At 38.4% G+C, this 22480-nt stretch overlaps 1 protein-coding gene across 1 annotated transcript; it reads left to right on the forward strand.

Moving 5' to 3' along the window:
* The first annotated feature begins 12578 nt into the window (after nt 1–12578).
* Nucleotides 12579–19817, forward strand: LOC147284166 (UDP-glycosyltransferase 91A1-like). The gene is made up of 2 exons (XM_086244844.1): nt 12579–13290; nt 19005–19817. The coding sequence occupies exons 1-2, from the start codon at nt 12634–12636 to the stop codon at nt 19812–19814; spliced, it is 1467 nt and encodes a 488-aa protein (XP_086100970.1). The 5' UTR covers nt 12579–12633; the 3' UTR covers nt 19815–19817.
* Nucleotides 19818–22480: the final 2663 nt, after the last annotated feature.

Raw genomic sequence — 22480 nt, forward strand, 5'->3', positions numbered from 1 at the left:
TTATAATCTATACTCTATATTTTTTAGGATATGGTATAAGATATTAGGATTTAGGCCATTTAGGGTATTTTTAATTATTTTTTGTATATAAATGTATTAGGATTTAGGGTTTAAAAATAACTAAACGAAACTCCAAAAAAACCAAATCAAATCCCAAACGAAACTCCAAACTTTTTTTTTTTTTTTTTCCAATTACCCGAAGGCTCAAAACCCCAATCAACCCTAAACCCTTGTTTTTTTTTTTTCCTTTTATTTTATTGTTTTTTTCCCTCTTTTTTCTTTCCTTCATTTTCCTCTTTTTTTTTTTTCCTTCCTTTTCCTCCCGTTGACTGTCTCTTCCTTTTTCTTTTTTCTTTCCACGCAAAGGCATCTCCTCTCTGTGACTCTATCTTCCTCTTTCTTTTTTATTTCCACGTAGAGGCATCTCCTTCTCTCTCCTCCTTCCTTCTTCCCCTCACCCTCCCAGATCTCTTCTCTCTCTCCCCAACCTCATCTCTCTTTCGCAGTCTCATCTCATTCCTGCCGCGAAACCCTCTCCCTGATCTCTTCTCTCTCTCTCCAACCTCATCGCAGGTGGAGAAGAGAGAGAGAGATCTGAGTCTAGGGCTGGGAGTGTTAGTCACAGCAGCGAAATTTGGAGAAATTTTACAAAAACATACTCTGTTCGAAATTTCGCCGAAATAATGGATATACCTAAAAATAATGGATATGTGATAAAATTTCAGGACCCCAAAAAAAGGAAAATGAAATTTCATTCCTTGTATACAACTATTATTGATAAACAAAAAAACATAGAAACTCATTAATAGCTTATAGTTTAAATATTTTACAACGCAAAACCAGGTACTGCATGGTATGCATATGTTTTTTGACTCTTAAATTCTAGCATGTTGATCTTTCACTAGCTAGTAGACTATAAAGTTTTTATTTGTTAGTTTTGATATATATATTGTTAGTTTATTATCTAAATAATTTAAATTTTTTGATCACAATGGCTGTTTAATATGGTGTAAGAAGCTTATTAATTATAGGAAGTCTTGGATTTGAATCTTCCATGCCCAGTTTTGTCTATTATTATCTATCAAAATATATCTTCTCCTCACATGCAAGTTAGATTAGGGCTGCACATGAGAAAGATTAATTATCAGTTTGATATACAATACTAGCTAATTTAAGATTTTGAGACACAGTTTATCTAATTCAAACACTATATCAAAGACCAACTCATAATTTTATTTTATTTCTAGGTGTTTCTTTACTTGCTCCAAAAGAACATCATACTTGAGTGACCAAAGCTAGCTGCAGAAATTAAGATCTGACTTGAGTGAAATTTTAGTGTTGGGACTATTATAAGTAATTGCTGACTTATTTAGATTTGTCATTTGCCACGACACCTCCTCACAATTTATACAAATAAGTTCAACAACATCCAAGGAATAAAATTTCGGATTTCGAGGAATTTTCTATCGAAATTTCGAAGATTTTTAAATTTCGACAAAAATTAGACGGAAACGACGGAAATTGCTATCAAAATACGGAAATTTTGAATGAAACTTTACCATATGTTTATTTAACATATTATTTCCTACATTGATAAAAAACATTGAAGAAATCAAATTATATTGTAGGTTTCATGTGATATGTGATGAATATAATGAGCGCTAGAGGCAAATACTGTTAAAAAAATGTTTCACTAATTAATAATTACATAAATTTTATTGAACAAATACCTCAATTGTATAATTGTTTAATTGTTAATGGACTAATTGAAGAATTTGTATAATTTGTATTACATTAATATTAAGAGGGTGTAATTTGCATAATTTGTATAATTTGTTCATACTCTATAATTTGTATAATTTGCAAAAACAAACATAATTAATAACAAATGATGTTTAATTGTTTATGGACTAATTGTATAATTTGCAAAGACATACATAATTTGTCCATACTCTATAATTTGTATAATTTGCACATACGTACTCTAAATTATAATTTGTATAATTTGTCCATACAATATGAACCATACTCTATCTATATTCCATACAAGAATAAATCATCATACTCTACTTTTGTTCATAATTAATTTGTGATTCGGTCCACATCTAATCATGTCAGTATATTTTATTAGAAAACAAAGTACATGCCAAAATGTAAAAAAAATAAAAAAATTGCAAGTTACTTGTAGTGGTTCAATTCATTTTATAACAGTAGGCTTATATTGATTAAGAAAATTAATAAAATACTAAATACAACGTTTTTTGAACTGATTAATATATTACAAATCTCTATTCATAGGTAATTTGATATATGAATCGTTACATCTCCAAAATAACTCTCGGATTTATTCTTATGTGGAAGACAGATTCATAGCATAATTTCTATTTGGATATGCCATTTTATGTTAGCTTAGTTATTAAGGTAAGGATATACTTGTAATTGTGTATGTGCAATTGTGCATATAACTTAACACTGATTTGAGAAGTTTCAGAAAAAATTAAATTAAACAAAATATAAAAACATATGAAGATCCATTTGATGGCGTGATGAATTGGAACATCTAAAAGATTGGCCTACATGCACAACACTTGTGGGGCCTACCATGAGTTTGCTGTCAACTTGTTGATATAAGATAAGCAATTTCCTTTTCGTTACTTATTACGAACAGAACAGAACACTGTGTGATTAAATGGATCAAACATTTTTCTTTTCTTTATGTTTCCTCTCAACTTCTCTGTTTTCATTTTATTCTTCATCAGCTTCATCTTCAACATCTCAATTCTGCTATCAGCCTATCACCTATCTCTCTTATTCCTCTATTTTTCTCTCTCACCGGCGCTGACCACTAACCCAGCTCACCGACGCCGACCACTAGCACCCACCCTCATCTCTTTCTCCCTCATCTGGCCCCCTGCCGCCGAAAACCCAGCCCCTCCTCTCTTCCTCCCTCCATGGCCTCAGTTCCTCCCAACACCCAGTCCTTATCTTTCTCCCTTGATCTGCTGCCAAAACCCATAAACTTCCCAGAAATCCCACCCGCCGAAAATTTCGCCAAAATTGACGAAATCTTAACGAATTTTGGTTAGTTATGTGTTAAAATTTCGGGACCTCAACAAAACGAAAATTTCGGCGAAATTTTTGAAATTTCACTCCTTGGTCCTAATAAGTTAAGGTGTTAAATTTCGATTTTTAGGGGTATGAAAATTTTAACACTATATTAAAAATATTTCGAAAAATTTTGTCGAAATTCTCGAAATTTCGGCAAAATTTTCGACTGGATCCAGGAGGCAGCGACCAGAGGGAGAGATGGGAGAAAAAGGAGAGCCGGCCTCGTCGTTTGTCGTCGCCGGGGAGAAGAAGAGAGGAGTAAGATATCGGCCCGGGGAGAGGAGATCAGTGCGCGGAGAGAAGAGAGAGAGATCGGGGAGGGAGAGGGTGGAGAGAGAAGAGAGTAGATGAGACTGATTGAGGGAGAGAGAAAGAGAAGGTGACTGACTAAAATAATGGAGATTGAGAGGGAGATGGCCACTGGAGAGTCTGCAGACTTACGAGGATAAAAAGAAGGAAATGGGAAAAGGAAGGAAAGAAAGAAAAAAGAAAGGAAAAGAAAAAAGAAAAGAGTGGAGAGTCTGGAGACTTACGGGGAGAAAAGGAAGGAAATGGGAGAAGGAAAGAAAGAAAGAAAAAAAGAAAGGAAAAGAAAAAAGAAAAGAAAAGGAAAAAAAAAAAGATTTAGGATTAATTGGGGTTTGGGGCCTTTGGGCAATTGGAAAAAAAAAATGTTTGGAGTTTTGTTTGGCCGTTTTGGAGTTTCGTTTAATTGTTTTTAAACCAAATATATTTTTATATAAAAAAATATTAAAAATATCCTAAAAGGCCTAAACTCTATTACAATTTAATACCTCAACTTTACCTCGGATTTCAAATTAGTACCTCAAGTTCAAAAAGTTGCAATTTCATACCTCAACTTTCATTTTGTTTCAAGTTAATACCTCCGTTAGTCTTGCCGTCAAAAAGGCCGTTATCTGATGACGTGACACACCACTAAAATACTTTATTTCAATTTAGTACCTCAACTTTATCATATTTTTCAAGTTCATACCTCAAGTTCAAAAACTTGCAAATAAATAAATGTTTTCCAGTTTTTATCTCAACTTCACCCCAGTTTTTTACCCATCAAATCTCTACCAAAATTATCAATCTTATACTCATTTAGAAGCTATGAATATCCTCTTCACAACCATATAAAAATCATGCAAAAAGGAGTTATGAAACCCAAGATAATTGGTCACAAAGTAGGCTACCCGAAAGTGCCAAATTTTCCAAACAAATTGACAATTTCTGATAGCCTAATTTGTGACTACTTCTTTCGCGTTTCATAGTTCTTTTTTGAATTATTTCTATATGGTTATAAAGAGAAGATTCATAGCTTCAAAATGAGTATAAAATTGTTGATTTTGGTGAAGATTTGATGGATCAAAAGTTGGGGTGAAGTTGAGATAAAAACTAGAAAACATTTATTTATTTGCAAGTTTTTTAACTTAAGGTATGAACTTGAAAAACATGGTAAAGTTGAGGTACTAAATTGAAATGAAGCCTTTAGTGGTGTGCCACGTCATCAGATAACGGCATTTTTGACGGCAAGACTAACAGAGATATTAACTTGAAACAAAATGAAAGTTGAGGCATGAAATTGCAACTTTTTGAACTTGAGGTACTAACTTGAAATCTGAGGTAAAGTTGAGGTATTAAATTGTAATTTATCCTCTAAATAATATAGAGTATAGATTGTAAAATCAGTAGTTAAGATACCTCTGAGCAACTTTTTTTTATTGGGGTACTCAAGTGATATAGGGTGGTTAGTTGAGGTACTTTTGTGTAATTTGCTCTTTAAATAATGTTACATGATTTTGAATATGATAACTGCAGAGTAATAATACTAAGGGTTAATTACAATTATATACCTCAACTATACATCACTTATCAATTGGGTACCTCTGGTTCAAAAAATTTCATTCGGGTACCTCAACTTCAATATTTCGTCAACTTAGTATCTCCGTTAGTCTGACCGTTAGGAAGACCGTTAACTGTCTACGTGTCGCTGAAGTGGCACATGAGGACCCACCACTAAACGTTGACTTGTCTTTTAAAAAAGGTCACATGGACAAAAAATAATAAAAAAATCAATAAAAATGATATAAAATAGAAAAGAATTGAAAAAAAAAAAAAGAAACCAGCCCCTTCTCCTGTCCGACCTCACCTCCCTACCCAGCCCCCTCCCTTCCCCTTCCTCCCCTACCCATCTCCGCCACTCCCCCCACCCACCCACCCACCCACCCACCCAACCTCGTCACACCTTCCACCCACCCAGCCCCGTCGCTCCTCCCACCCAACCTCGTCGCTCCTCTCACCCACCCAGCTTTGTCTCTCCTCCCACCCACCCAGCCCCGTCGCTCCTCTCACCCACCCACCCAACTCCGTCTATCCTCCCACCCACACAGCCTCGTCGCTCCACCCACCCAGCTCCGTCTCTCCTCCCACCCACCCAATCCAGTCCTTCCTCCTCTACCCATCCCTGCCACTCTCCCTCGCAACCCAACCCCTCCCTTGCTTCTCGATTGTTATCTTCTCCAAAAAGCGTAGCAAGGCCAAAATATGAGATCTTAGGATCCCATTGGTGATCAAAGTAGTACAAGCATTCCTCAAATAAACACAATTGCCCAACCCAACAACTAGCACATTATGTGAAGACCAATCTACAAGATTCAGAGGTGCAGATTGATGGAATTTTTTTTTTGGTCAAAGAATCTTTTTGCCCAACCCTGAGATCTGACTTGGATTATGATTTGCGATTTTGGTCTGCTTTTTGTTGGTTTTTGTTTTGAATTCGATTAATTGCTTAGTGGGTTTTGGTTGTTGTGGTTGGAGAGCGGGAGGAGAGAAAGAAAGACGAGAGATAGGAGGTTGGTGAGGGGCTGGGTGTGAGGTGGACGGGGTGGTGGTGGGGAAGGAAGCCGAGCTTGCGGAGCAGCTAGAGTGAGAGGAAAAGAGAGTGACAGAGAGAAAGAGATAGAGGCCTGGGTTTGGGGGGGTGCGACGGGCCAGGGGGTTGGGTTTGGGGGGAGGGGCAAGGGAGGTGGAGGGGGTGGCCTGGGTTTGGGGGGGAAGGGCGGGGGAGGTGGGGGGTGGCCTGGGTGGGGGAAGGGTGGGGGAGGAATGAGTGCTAGGTGGGGGTTGGTTTTTTTATTTTATTTTATATTATTTTAAAGGTTTTTTAGTTTTTTATTAATTTTGGTTTAGGTGCCTATTTTTAAATGCCAAGTTAATATTTAATGGTGAGGTCTGCGTGTGCCACGTCAGCGCCACATATGCAGATGATGATCAGACAAATGGTCAGACTAACGGAAGTACTTAGTTGACGAAATATTGAAGTTGAGGTACCCGAATGAAAGTTTTTGAATCAGAATTACCCAGTTGATAAGTGATATATAATTGAAATATGGCTTATTTGCACATTTGCCCCCTGACTTATAGGTTTTTTCTCACTTTGCCCCCTAATCTTTATTTCTGTCAAATAACCACCTGAACTTTAAGTCTGTGTCCCACATAACCTTATTCCGTCCACTCCGTCTTGACCTCCGTCAAAAAGATGACGTGGCGTGGGTACTATCGTCATTTCAGCCCTCTGAGTGCCACATGAGTGCCATTTCTGTATTTTGTGGGCCCCAAATGGCCACGTTGGCAATGACTCACATTTTCCCCCTTTATTTCTTCCTTTTTCCCTATGTTGCCTCCTTCTTCCTTCCATTCGCAGTCTATAAAGGCTGGCTTATGTGACCCATAAAACCCATTCGCTAAAAATCAAGCCTTACTGTATCTCCTATAAATCTACTGTCAAAGTGGTCCAAGATGAGCAACCAAAGCTACCGAAGCAACCAAAGTTACTCGAATCAGGGCATGGAAGGGGAATCAACCGTTCGATGTGGGTGTGGGCTGAAAGCTCGCATTTGTACTTCCTGGACAGATGCACACCCAGGGAGAAGGTTCTATGGGTGTTCTATATGGTCTCGGGTAACAGCAATAGCCTATTTTGTGTGGTTTAACTTTAAATTTTTCTGGTATTTAATTAAATCTTGTTCATGTAGACAAATAGAGGATGTGGTTTTTTTATGTGGTTCGATCCCGATATGTGTCCCCGTTCGAGGAATGTGATCCCGGGTTTACTGAGGAGGACTAGAGAGTTGGAGCATGAAGTGGGGAGAAAAAATGCAAGAGTCAAATGTCTGTGGGTTGTTCTTTTTCTGTCATGGGGTTTCTTTCTTTTGGTGTGGTGGTGTAATTCTATACTGGAATAAGATGATGTGGGTTTCAGTGGTTATGGGGCAGGCTGATGTTTTTGTCAAGGATTTAAGTTTAGATCAAACTGCAATGGTGAATGTATGGGGTATTTCGTTTAGCCAAGAATGTATGGGGTATGTGGTATTTCTTTTAGTAATAGTAATGGAATGTGTAAGTTGTATTAATGGAATGAAATATAGTTTCTGTGGTATGTAATTGAATCCAAAATGAGGGAATGAAAATTGCATTTGCAGGAGTGCTCAAAAAATAGTTGATCTAATTTGGTCATTTTGATTTGTTTTCCATAATTCTCATTAGGGAATGAAAATTGCATTTGTAGGAGTGCTCAACAAAATGCTTGATCAGTAAGTTAAGAATGCAACTTGTCAAGTGCAAATGTTAAAGATTTAGCACCCAAACATGGACAAAAATAATGAATCTAAATTCAACCTGTTAACTGCACATAACAAGTTTCCCAAAATACACATAACACCCTAAACCCTAAACTGCACATAACAAGCTTCCCAAAATACTTGAAATCGCAACCTAGTTTCCCAGAATGAGTTTCAACATAACAAAATACACAAAATGAGTTTCAACATAACAAAGTACACAAAATGAGTAAATTATCATGGACTAAACTGTCTCCGGGCCTAAACTGCCAAAAATACACAACATGAGTTTCCCAGACTTATCACTGCCATGGCCTAAACTGTCTCTGGGCCTTCCTGCATTTCTCCAAGTGTAGTTGGGCAGCACTTTTTTCAGTATTCTCTCTTTGCTTCCTTCTCCTTTTGGGCATAGAGGCTGAGTCTGATGCAGCATGGGCTGGTGCAGTGGTAGATGACCCATGGGATTGGGTATTTACATGGGCATGGACAGTACTCTCCATGGGCTGAGATGCACTTTGAGGTTGGACTAGCTCATTTCCACCTTGTGCCATATTTCCATCATGAGTTGAAGCTTGGGAAGGTTGAGATGGACTAGACCTTTGCCTTGTCTGTCTTGCATCCCTTTGTTGGGCCCCACCTCTCCTCACCTGAAAGTAATAAAGTCCATCCATAGATTAACAGATGAACAAAGGAAAAATCAACAAATCATGCAAAAATGCTCACTCTGATCTTTGGTACTCTTTCAATCTCTGTATGTGGGACATCCTGATCATTGCCCTGTAAAGATACATCCCGTAAACAACAAAATGTCATTGCTCCCATATATTATGGTGATCACAAAATACCAAGTCTTTTTTTTAAAAAAAGATGAATAGTTACCTCACTTGGGGTGGCCCTATTGCGCTTCCTCCCACATGTCCTGCTGTTATGTCCTGCTTGGCCACATTTGGAACATTTTGTCTTGAAGTTAAATTTTTTCAACTTGTGTGCTTGACTAGGTGGCTTTGGAGGCTCTGTAGCAGCTCTAATTCTACTCTTTTTAGGCCTTCCTGGCTGTTTGTGAAAGAAAGGAGGCTTCATAGGGGTGTTGCCACTCTTTGGCCACTGGTCTTGACTACTCATGGGCTGGATCATAGGGTCATATGTCTTCTGATACATTGCCTTCTTGTAGTAATGGTCAGTATACTCTATTGGATCTCCATTGAAGTAGCTGATGGCAGAGCAGGCATGTGTGCAAGGAATGCCACTTATGTCCCATGACTAGCATGAACATGAGTGCGTATTCAAGTCCACATGGAAGTACCTGTTGGAATGAGTATGCACTTCATATTTGCCTACTCCAGCTAGTCTTGGAATGTGCCATGCAGACTCATCTCGTATCTTATCCAGCCTCTTATATACTCTAGGACCAATATCATGCCTCCATCTGTCACATGCAGCTCTCCTACTTGAAGTTAATATCATAAGGTACAATCTGATCCTCTCCAGCATTGAAAGAATAGGCCGATCTCTTGCAGTAAGAATAGCCTTGTTGAAGGCCTCACAGAAGTTGTTCATTAAACTGTCACACTTGGAAAATGTTCCAAAGTGAAAAATACACCAGTGCTTTGCATTCTTCTCATGCAACCACTTGAAAGCCTTCTCATCCAAATCCAACATCTTCTTCATCTCTTCATCATACCAGTTAACATGTGTGGCTCTAACTATGTTCTCCATCTGTAACTTCAAAGCCCCCCCTTTGTGCTCTTTCCTGAAGTTCTCATACATATGTTTTAGGCAATGCCTATGCTCAGAGTGGGGGAAAAAATTAGCCACAGCATCCAACAAACCTTTTTGTTTATCAGTCATGAAAACCATGCCATGACTGTTCTTAACACACAAGTCTTCTTCTAAAAACTCCAAAAACCAGCTCCACGTGTCATAATTTTCTACCTCCACCACTGCATACGCCACAGGGAACATGCCATTATTGGCATCAATTCCAACAGCTGACAAAATCTGGCCAGGGTAGGGTCCCTTGATATGACATCCATCTAACCCTATAAAAGGCCTACAACCATGTAGGAAACCCTTCTTCAATGCTGCCAAACATATGTAGATCCTCTGAAACACAGGCCTGCCATCATTATCTAGTACAGTTTTAAGCTTCACTGTACTCCCCTCATTCACTCTCCTCAACTCTTCAGCATAGTCCCAAAGTGCCTCAAATTGTCTAGTGTATGTGCCCTCAATTAAAGCAGCAGCCTTTGACTTTGCTCTATAAATTTGAGAAGTGGAAGCATTCAGTTTCACATCCCTACTCACTTGTGCTTTGAATTCTAGCAGAGACCACCTTGGACTAATCAACTCGATAGCATATGTGTTGGCCAACCAGTCTGCAGTTAGGTGTCTGCTCTCTGTTGTCCTACCTTTAATGTCTTCAAGTACAACTCAGTGCTGCCATTTTGAGCAGATGCAAACACTTCAAAGCCACATTGCCTTTTACACACAGCTCTTACAGCATCTTTATCATTCTTCTTATATTTGATCTCTCTAGCACACCTTATAGAAAATTCCCTAATCAAATCTCTAAACACACCAGCATTAGCATATTTGTGCCCCAAAACAAAATTAGGCTTCTTCATGTCAACCTCTGGCCTGAAGTCTACAAACTTGGGGAGTTTTCTTGTGGCAGCCCATTCTTCATCATCTTCACTTGAAGAGTGATCTGGAGTCCTTAACTCTTCATCATTCGTGCTGTCTGATGGCACCTCATTATCCAAAGGATAGTTAGGATCAATATCTACCTCATCAGGGTCTACATAACTAGTATAGATCCTTTGATCCTCTTTCAACAATCTTAGTTCCTCATCACTCTGCTCATAAAACTCATCTAGGAAATCAGGATCATCATCATCACTTTCAGATTCATAATCTGCATCACCAGCTATATTGTCTGCATCACCAGCTTCATTGTCTGCATCACCAATTTCATCCTCCACCAGTTGATATTTGCCTTTGCGCCTTCTCTCTCTCTGAAAATGTCCACTCTCATCTGGAACTTTTTCTGCTATGTTTGTCTCGACCCCTTCAACACTTCCACCAATAACATGTTCTGCATTTTCACCACTGCCTTCTTCTAATTGCACATCATTCTCTTCAGGCCTTACATTATCCTCATTATCCCTAAGGGCATTATTTTCATCATTAACTTCATTTGCATAATCAACTTCATTTTCCTCATCCTCTGCTAGTTCAATTATTAAATGCTGCAAGTTGTTATCCTCTATGAACTCAGTGGAGTGCTTAAAGTAAATAGCCATCTCTCTACGTTGACCAACTGGAAGTCTACCAATGGCATTCAGCACCATCATGTCACTTTCTAACTGTTCAGTTTCATTTCCCTCCAAAATATAGTAACTCACATCCTGGTAACCTAGTATCTTTGCAATGCCATTCAATTCCAACAACGATACGAAGTCTACACACACATGGTCAAAGTAGCTAAGATTACCACCAACATATCTCCACTTATTAACCATTTTCACTAGATCACCACCATGATATATCCTCAAAGTAACTTCATCCTCATCAACTGTCAAAACACACAAAACGACACCAAAACATTAACTGTCAATATCTAACAGGTACAACTCCAATAAGTACACACCAATAACATTATGACCAACCTAACTAAATAATTCCTATCAACCCAGTCAACATTCAATAACATTATTGGTGTAGACCACATCTGATTTTTATATTTAAGTGCACATGCATTCAGAAACAAAATAAAAACATAAAACAATAATTTCTAGGGGAAAAGGACTAAAAATACAATAGCAAAGGGACCACACCCATTGATTCAGTGCCAAACAGCAATGAAAAAGATAAAAAAATCCATGACTTTATTCATTCACACCCAACCCGAGAGATAAAGGCATAAAAAACCATATCCCTTTTTCGAATCACACCCACCCACACAACACAGAAAAAGCTTAAAAAACCCTAACCTTTTTCGAATCACACACAGACAACACAGAAAAAGCCAAAAAAATCCACATAAAAAACCCTACATTCATTAGGGTCCACTTACTTTCATCTGGTTCAGGTGCGCCAAGTGCTCTAAGCTTCGTCATTCTCAAATTCGAACCTCTACCTTGATCGAATCTCTGGGGTGATGGGTTCTTTGTGTTGATTGAGAAGATGGAAGCACAGATCAGATACCCTCTCTCCAGAAGTTGGGTTCTCTGTGTTGCTTTTGAGAATGGAAATAGCCTAAAAGACATAAACCCACCTATTCGACTTCTATTGAGTGTTCAGGCTCAGTCATTGCCAACGTGGCGGTGAGTCATTGCCAACGTGGCCATTTGGGGCCCACAAAATACAGAAATGGCACTCATGTGGCACTCAGAGGGCTAAAATGACGATATTACCCACGCCACGTCATCTTTTTTATGGAGGTCAAGACGGAGTGGACGGAATAAGGTTATGTGGGACACGGACTTAAAGTTCAGGTGGTTATTTGACAGAAATAAAGATTAAGGGGCAAAGTGAGAAAAAACCTATAAGTCAGGGGGCAAATGTGCAAATAAGCCTTGAAATATATATATATATATATGTGGCATTAACCCTAATACTAATTAGTTCTCGACCGACTCGTGTGATGTTGACATTAAACCTAAAAATTGAGATGAATATTATATGTATTTGTTCAATTTTCAAAACTTTCAGTACTGACTATGATATGATGCATTCACCATATTCTAGTTGCAAAATATCTATTTGTGGGAACACGTACTAGGAATAAAAAACAACAAAATATGAAGCTAGACTAGATCCATCTGCCCAATCTGTGCCAATCCAATCCAATCCAATCCAATCCATCCTATCGAAGTGGAAGAAGAAAGTCGATCTATTGACCATGGATTCCATCACTGTCGACGTTCCAATCATGCCCAACAACGATGACTCTAAGCTTCACATAGTGCTGTTCCCATGGCTAGCTTTTGGCCACATGATCCCATACCTCGAGCTCGCCAAGCTCATTGCCCAAAAGGGTCACAGAGTCTCCTTCATTTCCACCCCAAGAAACATTGACCGCCTCCCAAATCTCCCACCAAATCTCACCCCTCTCATCAACTTCGTCAAGCTTCCATTGCCTCAAGTTCAGAACCTTCCAGAAGATTCCGAGGCCACCATAGACTTACCAGAAAATCAAGTCTCATACCTCAAAATAGCCTACGATGGTCTCCAGAAACCCATAACCAATTTCCTCAAATCCTCAAACCCAGATTGGCTTCTCTTTGATTTTGCACCTTACTGGGTACCGGCTATAGCCCGTAGCCTCTGCATCCCAACCGCCTTCTTCAGCATTTTCATTGGGGCCTGCTTCACCTTCATGGGTCCCACCTCGCCGGAAATACCTCCCGACGACCGTGAACAACCGGAGGACTTCACAGTCCCCCCCAAGTGGGTCCCATTCCCAAATACCGTAGCGTTCCGATTGTTTGAGATTCTCCGAGTCTTTGGTACTGGCGTAACCGGCGACCAGACGAAAGTTTCGGACATTTATGATCACGTAATGGAAGAGGTGAAAAAGAAATGAAGAATAAGAACCAAGGAAAATGAAGCAGACGAAGCTCTGAGTTTATTTCATTAAGAAAAGATAAAAGAATTCCAGGGAATGGACTTTGTTCACTGCTTTATACACAAGAATTGATTAGAAACAAACTAACTGATGATTAGAAACAAACTAACTGATCTAGAACAAACTAACTCCTACTAACAAGATATCTACGTGTCAACATTTTATTAGTTAACAGCAAACTAATTCATTTAACATCAGACCACTAATATGCTAACAGCTGTATAGTCAACATGCCCCCTCAATCTCAGCAGGGGAACCAAGACTGAGATTGCAGTAGAAAGAATTGCATATCAGTCTGAGCGAGAGGGACCAAGTCTTAGATCGCAGCAATGTTGATGATGTAGAGGACTATGAAGACCCTTGGTCAAAATGTCAGCAGTATTTTCTGAAGTAGAAACATATTCCAAATCCAAATCTCTGCACTGAACCCTTTCTCTAACATAGTGAAAATCTGTATCAAGATGCTTAATTCGAGAATGAAACACAGGATTGGAACCTAAGGCAATAGCAGAAAGATTGTCACATCTAATGAGAGGAGGATAAGGAAGAACAATGTGCAGATCCTTAAGAACATTTCGAAGCCAAGACAAATCAGATACAGTGTTGGCTAAAGCCCTATACTCAGCTTCTGTTGAACTTCTAGCCACACTACCTTGTTTCTTAGACTGCCAGGAAACAGGATTACCAGCCAGATACACTATATACCCAGTAGTAGACCTTCTATTATTAATGTCACCCCCCCAATCAGAGTCACTATAAGCTGTTAAAGCCATATGACCAGTGTGATAGTGCAGACCATGTGTCAGAGTTCCTTGGACATACCTGAGAATCTTTTTCACTGCATCATAATGTATCTCAGTAGGTCTGGCCAAAAATTGACAAACCGTATTGGTAGCATATGCAATGTCAGGTCGAGTGAATGTGAGGTATTGCAATGCACCCACCAAACTCCTGTATAAGGTAGGATCAGAAAGAGGATCTCCTTCATCTTTGACTAGCTAAAGATGAGGTTTACATGGAGAGTTACATGGCTTGCAATTTTCCAAACCAGCTTTAACAAGCAGATCGCGAGCATACTTTTCTTGACAAACAAAGATAGCACCATTAGCTTCATAGCTGATCTGTAATCCAAGAAAATATGTCAACCTTCCAAGATCCTTCATATCAAAAGCTAAACTTAACTCATCAATCACATGCTGAACCTCTATAGAGTTGGAACCAGTGATGATAATGTCATCAACATAAAGTAATAGCAAGACCATTCCTTCAGTAGAAGTCCTGACAAACAAACTGGGATCTGAATGAGATGATTTAAAACCAAGAGAGGGAAGAAAACCTGTAAATTTTTCATTCCAAGCCCTGGGAGCTTGCTTTAAACCATAAAGAGACTTTTGAAGCAAGCAAACATAGTCTGAATGATCTGAATCCTCAAAACCCTGAGGTTGTCTCATGTATACCTCCTCTTTCAATTCTCCATGCAGAAAAGCATTCTTTACATCAAGCTGTTTCAATTCCCATTTAAACTGAGCTGCAAGAGCAAGGATCAATCTTACTGTTGAATGTCGTACCACAGGACTAAAGGTTTCAGCATAATCCAATCCTAGTTTCTGACTGAAGCCTTGAGCAACCAGCCTGGCCTTATACCTAGACAATGTACCATCTGGATTCTTTTTCAATTTATAAACCCACTTGCAGCCAACAATATTCTTATCCAGTGGTCGAGGAACAAGGGTCCATGTTCCTTGAGCATGTAAGGCATCAATTTCCTCTTGCATAGCCTTTCTCCATTCTTCTTGAAGTATAGCAGTCCTAAAACTGGTTGGTTCAGTCAACTGAGGAAGATCAGTCACACAGGTTAAGCCAGAAAAGAAAGCAAATTCCTCAAAATCTTGATTTTCCATAATGGCACTGAAACACTTAAATTCACTGAAGGCTTTCTTCTGAACAATGCCTGCCTTGGAGCGAGTGATCATACCATGTTCATTACTAGCATTTAACTGAGCAGTGATGGACAAAGGTGTTTCTGCAGTAACTGCAGGAAAGCTATCATGGACAGGTAACACTGCTGGCTCTGTCGTTGGAGAAGTAGCTAAGGGACTAGACCCATTGGAAGATTCAGCAATCTCAGGATGCACAACAGATATAGAAGGTACTACAGGAACAGTGGAGACTTGTGCAGAAGGCACACAAGAAGCAGGTGACATAGAAGAATGAGGAAGAGAAATTGGAATAATAATTGGACTAGAATGAGTAAGAGTAAACGAAGGAGGAGGAGAAGAAGACACAGGCTGTGATAACTGTGAAGAAAAAGGAAAAATAGACTCATCATGAATGACATGTCTAGAAAGAAACAATCGATCTGCTGAAATATTAAAGCACACAACTCCTTTATAACCTAAGGCATATCCCAAAAAGACACACTCATCACTCTTAGGTTGCAACTTATTGACATTGTAGGGTTTAAGAAAAGGATAACAAGCTGAGCCAAAGATTTTAAAATGTTGAATATCTGGTAAATGATGAAATAGTTTTTCATAAGGAGAAATCATGTGTAAAGGTTGACAAGGCATTCTATTAATAAGAAGAGCAGCATGAGCACAAGCATGATACCAAAATCGATGTGGAAGCTTAGCAGCATGTAAAAGGGTAATGGCTGTTTCAACAAGATGTCTATTCTTTCTCTCAGCAATCCCATTCTGTTGGGGTGTGTATGGACAAGAAAGATAATGGAGAATACCTTTTGAAGCTAAAAATGAAGAAAAAACCTTACTAGTAAATTCTCCTCCACCATCAGATTGAAAGATTTTAATATTTGCATTAAACTGATTTGTAACAAAAGCAGTAAACTTAACAAAAATAGAGAAAACATCAGATTTATTGATCATAGGATATATCCATACAAATCTAGTACATTCATCAACAAACAAGACATAGTATCGATATCCTTCCAAAGAAATAGTAGGAGAAGGACCCCATACATCACTATGTATTTTCTGAAAATGAAGAACAGATTGACTGACATGGGAAGGAAAAGGCATTCTAGACATTTTTCCACCTAGACAAGACTTGCACAAGTGAGGTTGAATGTCTGGAAGAACAGATATGTGAGCATCAGACAACATCTTATTAACTACCTTATTTGTGGCATGACCTAACCTATGATGCCAAACAGAAGACTTTACAAGTTGACCAAGAAAAGCTACAGAAGAGGGGACTGAAAAACTCTGAATCTTTTTTGGAATGGGATAAAGGCCTTTGCTACTCCTTCCTCTGAACAGCTCCTGAAGTGTTACCTTGTCCTGCAACCAAATTTCATTCTCATCAAATGACACAGTACAATTATTATCTCTACACAACTTATGTACTGACAAGAGATTAGCAGCTAATCTAGGAACATGCAAGATATTATTAATTGTAAGATCAGAAGATAAAGAAGCAGAACCAATATGCTTGACTCCTAATCCTTCACCATTTCCAACAGTGATCTTCTCACCAGATTCAAAAGGCTCTGCAACAGTCAAATTACTCAAGTCAGCAGTCATATGGTGTGTAGCACCTGTATCTGCAATCCAGACATCTTCAGATGCAAATCCAACATTAGCTTGGGCAGTAAGAGCATTTAAGGTCTGAGGTGGTGCTGAGCCTTGATATGCATAGTTAGATCGATTGAAGCAGTCCAAAGCTACATGACCTCTCTTACCACAAATTTGACACTCCACCACAGAAGGCACATTATTATTCTGAGATGTCCTATCTCGATCAAAACAATTCACAGCAGTATGCCCTCTTCTAGAGCAAATCTGACATTCAGGCACTTGTCTATTTCCACCATTATTCCAGCTACTGTTACCATGATTATATCTACTACCATTGCCACCATGACTCCAGCCTCTACCACCACCATTATTGAACCTGCCTCCATTGTTACCCCAACTTCTCCCAAAATTACCATTTCTTCCTCCATTGTGATTCCAGTAACCACCACCATAGTTGTTATTTCCCCTGCCACCATTAGTATAACTTCCACCACCATTAGTATAGCTTCCTCCACCATTATAACCACCTCCAGAATAGCCACCACTCACATGGGTGTTATAACCTCCATTTCCATTAAAGCCACCAGTTATAGTATTCCCAGAACCACTATTACCATCAGAAGCACTAGAAGAGGAGTTTCCAGTATTAGAACCAAAACCAGCATTGCCATTAAAATCAGTATTTCCAGTATTGTCTGAATACCCTGACTTAGGTACAGGCAATTTAGCCACCATAGCAGACATCGTGTGATGAGAAACCAAAGCAAGATTCAGCTTTTTATTAATGTCCTGTTCAGCAGCAAGGAGCTGAGATCGAAACTCCTTCATAGACATAGGTCCCTGATGACCACGAAGTACAGCTTTCACAGGATCAAATTCATCAGGCAAACCATTGAGAGCAACTACATAGACATCATCATCTGTAACCTGAACCCCTACAGCAGCTAATTGAGTCTTAGCATGTTTGATTTTCATTAAGAATTTTTCAACATTATCAGCACCTTTCTGCAAGGTTTGGAAATCAGTTTTAAGCTGCATAATAGTTGCTCGAGAATCAGTATTATATCTCTCCCTAATATTCATCCAAGCTTCATGAACAGAAGAGCAATCAAGAATATACTCCATAGACTCCTCAGTGACAGACGCCATCAACAAACTAGTCAAAGCCTTATCAGTCTGATCCCATTCAGTAAATGCCCTGTTAACCTCGAGTGTATTTATACCATCTTCATTAAGTACGAATTGTGGTGGACACACAATTGATCCATCCAAATACCCAAATAGACCATGACCACCTAGTACTGTTCTTACTTGAAAACTCCACTTAAGGTAATTAGAATCATTCAACTTCAAAGTCAAAAATGGAAATAGACCATGAATTCTACTTGCAATCGACATAGCTACAAGATTTTCTTTAACAATATCACAAAGAACACACCACTTCAAGAAACTTCAACAATGCTTTCCAAGAAATCCCATACAAACTTCAAGAACCTTCTAATACACACTACTTCACAATCTTAATACTTCAAAGAAATCATCAAGAAATCAGATAGACCCATATCATCACCATCAAAACCACTAATCAAGAATAAACCAGCCAAGCGAAGAAACAAAATACAATACCCAATCACAATTAACCTTGCAGACGATGGAGCTTGCAACTTCGATTTTAATCCCCAATTTTAATCGTCATCGCGAAGAAGAAAAACTAAGCAAACAGCGAAATGCGAACACAACTATTGAAAGTAGGAAGACACCAACACTGTGCTGAAGTAAGAGTCAGGATATGACTGGCTCTGATACCATGATCACGTAATGGAATAGGTGAAAAAGAAATGAAGAATAAGAACCAAGGAAAATGAAGCAGACGAAGCTCTGAGTTTATTTCATTAAGAAAAGATAAAAGAATTCCAGGGAATGGACTTTGTTCACTGCTTTATACACAAGAATTGATTAGAAACAAACTAACTGATGATTAGAAACAAACTAACTGATCTAGAACAAACTAACTCCTACTAACAAGATATCTACGTGTCAACATTTTATTAGTTAACAGCAAACTAATTCATTTAACATCAGACCACTAATATGCTAACAGCTGTATAGTCAACAATTTATCGGTTCGTGGAGGCGGCTAGAGGCTGCGACATCATTGCTATAAGAAGCTGCGAAGAATTCGAACCGGAGTGGTTGCGGTTGATGGAGGAGATTCACCAGAAACCGGTTGTGCCGGTCGGTGTACTTCCACCAGTGGTGAACAACGACGGGGATGAGAAATGGTGGGAAATAGAGGACTGGCTGGACCGACAACCGAAAGGGTCGGTGGTGTACGTGGCGTTTGGGAGTGAAGCGATGCCGAGCCAAGATGAAGTTACGGAAATAGCCTTGGGGTTGGAACAGTCCGGGTTGCCGTTTTTCTGGGTACTAAGGACTACACGAGGGTCGGACACGGAGCTGATAAAATTACCCCAAGGTTTCGAGGAGCGTACGGAAGGGCGAGGGGTGGTGTGCATGAGTTGGGCTCCACAAGTCAAGATTTTGAGTCATGACTCGGTGGGTGTGTTCCTGAGTCACTCGGGTTGGAGCTCCGTGGTGGAGGCATTGAGTTTCGGGAGAGCCCTTGTGCTGTTGACCATGTCCAACGACCAGGGGTTGAATGCCAAGCTTTTTGAGGAGAAAAAGGTCGGGTATTCGATACCAAGAGATGAACGGGTCGGGTCGTTTAGGAGGGAGGCGGTGGCTCAGTCGTTGAGGTTGGTGGTAGAGAAGGAGGAAGGGAGGGTTTACAGAGAGAAGGCTAAGGAGTTGAAGAAGGTGTTTGGAGACAGGGAGAGACAACACTTGTATGTGCATAACTTTCTAGAATACCTTAAAACCCATAGACAATGTCGTTCTATGGAAGAACAGAATATGTGAATCAAAGCGCCTAAAATTAGTATGCAACGCTTTTGAGATTTTACTCAAGACTTTTCTTTTATGTGTGACATTATTTAAGCTAAATAAGTGGATATATGGGTAACGTGGCTGTTTTGATATCATGAATAATATTAAAATATTTAATTCAAAATTAATTAAATAGATGAAGAGACTCATAACCTTTTCAACATCTTATAAATTATTAATTAAAATTTTAATTTCGCAAAATTTTCCCTCTCTAACACAAGTTATATGTTTAAATATTATGATTTGGTCACTGACTCACTATTAGGTACTCAAGTCTTAAGTCGCGCAAATTTATGAGTTCCCTTGCTTCTTTAGTCGTGGCACTACTACAATAATGTGGCTTCTGATATATAACAGTCCCCTTTCTTTGTTGGACCGACTGTTATGAATCACTTACATCTAATAGTCACAGCAGCAACCAAACAATGGCAGTCTAACAGGATGGGGTCGGTATAGCACTAGGGGTCGGCAATGGGCTGGGCCGGGCTAGCCCGGCCCAAATTTTTCGGGTTCGGGCCGGGCTCGGGCTTGAATGATAGAAGCCCAATAGGGCTTTCGGGCCGGGCCGGGCTTGGGCTTTAATACACAAGCCCAAGGCCCGCCCATCGGGCTTTGGATTGCGGGCTTGGAGGGCCGGGCCGGGCTAGGCCCAAATAGGCCCAAAGCCTGTTTAGACACATATATATGTTAAAAAAAAAAAAAGGATTTGGCTATGTTGTGATTTGAACATGAGACCTCACATAACAAACTTCAACTCTCAACCAACTGAGCTGACCAGTTTATTTGATAAGTTTGTGAATCATAACATATTTAATAGCTTTTTCGTTTGTTTACTTCAATAAATTATTAATATGCTTATTAAGTTATTCTATAATACTATTATGTTAGTAATAGTGTAATACCATAAATAATAAACTTTTAAAATTATATACAACATTACAACTATAATAAAACATAAATGTACATATGTTTTATTATATATTTTATTACATATTTTTATAAACAAACGATGCAATTGTGTTGTCAACGATCCGAACCGTTCAAATTTTAGTTCCTCACTCAAAGATAATTCGTGCAAAAAATTAGCTTAATCGGAGATGTAAAAGTGACATAATGGTGGTCGAATTAATGAACGATCATGGTTTTTCTAATGATGATCGAATGGGTAGATGAATGTCGATTTAGCCGATTTTTTGTACGGATGATCTTTGACTATGAACATAGAAAATGAACGGATCAAATTGTTGAAATCACGTTGTGGTCTTCATAATTATGGAAACAACAAGGTTTCAACGGAAAAGTTATTAGACTTATACTCTTCAAGTGTATTTATATGTAGAAGTTCACATATCGATCGTGTTTTCAACGATCCGAATCGTTCAAGTTTTAGTTCCCCACTCAAAGAGAATTCTTGCAAAAAATTAGCTTAATCGGAGATGTAAAAGTGACATAACGGTGGTCGAATTAATGAACGATTGTGGTTTTTCTAATGATAATCGAATGGGTAGATGAATTCTGATATAGCCAATTTTTTGTAAGGATGATCTTTGACTATTAACATAAAAAATGAACGGCTAAGATTGTTAAAATCACGTTGTGGTCTTCACAATTATGGAAACGACAATGTTTCAACCGGAAAGTTATTAGAATTATATTCTTCAACTCTTCAAGTGTATTTATATGTAGAAGCTCACATCTCGATCGTGTTTCCAAGTTTTCAATGATCCGAACCGTTCATTTTTTAGTTTTTCACTCAAAGATCATCCCTGCAAAAAATTAGTTCAATTGGAAATGTAGAAATTAGATAATGGTGGTCCAACTTATGAACGATCGTGATTTTTCTAATGATAATCGAATGGGTAGATGAGTTCTGATTTTGCTGATTTTTTGTAAGGATGATCTTTGACTATGAATATAGAAAATGAACGACTCAGATTGTTGAAATCACGTTGTGGTCTTCACAATTATGAAAACAATAAGGTTTCAACGAGAAAGTTATTAGAATTATACTCTTCAACTCTTCAAGTGTATTTATATGTAAAAGTGACGTAACGATGGTCGAATTAATGAATGATCATGGTTTTTTTAATGATAATCGAATGGGTAAATGAATTCCGATTTGGCCGATTTTTTGTAAGGATAATCTTTGACTATCAACATATAAAATGAACGGTTCAAATTATTAAATTAATAAACAATCATGGTTTAATAACTTTAATTATAGTTGTATTATAAAAGTTGTATATATACATATACATTTATGTTTTATTATAGTTGTAAATTTGTAATGTTGTATATAATTTTCAAAGTTTATTATTTATGGTATTACATAGTATAGTTTACACTTTACACTATTACTATTTACTAATATTATAGAATTATATAATAACTTAATAAGCATATTAATAATTTATTAGAGTAAACAAACGAAAAACCTATTAAATATGTTATGATTCACAAATTAGACAAATAAATTAGTCAGCTCAGTTGGTTTAGAGTTGAAATTTGTTCTATGAGGTCTCAAGTTCAATTCATAACATAGCCAAAATCCTATATTTTTTTTTATTGAAGATATTAAACGGGCTTTGGGCTTTGGGCTTCGGGCCGGGCTTTGGGCGGGCCTAAGCGGGCCGGGCTTT

This window comes from Dryas octopetala, chromosome 5, assembly GCF_963921425.1.
Source record: "Dryas octopetala chromosome 5, drDryOcto1.1, whole genome shotgun sequence".
Taxonomy (NCBI): Eukaryota; Viridiplantae; Streptophyta; class Magnoliopsida; order Rosales; family Rosaceae; genus Dryas; species Dryas octopetala.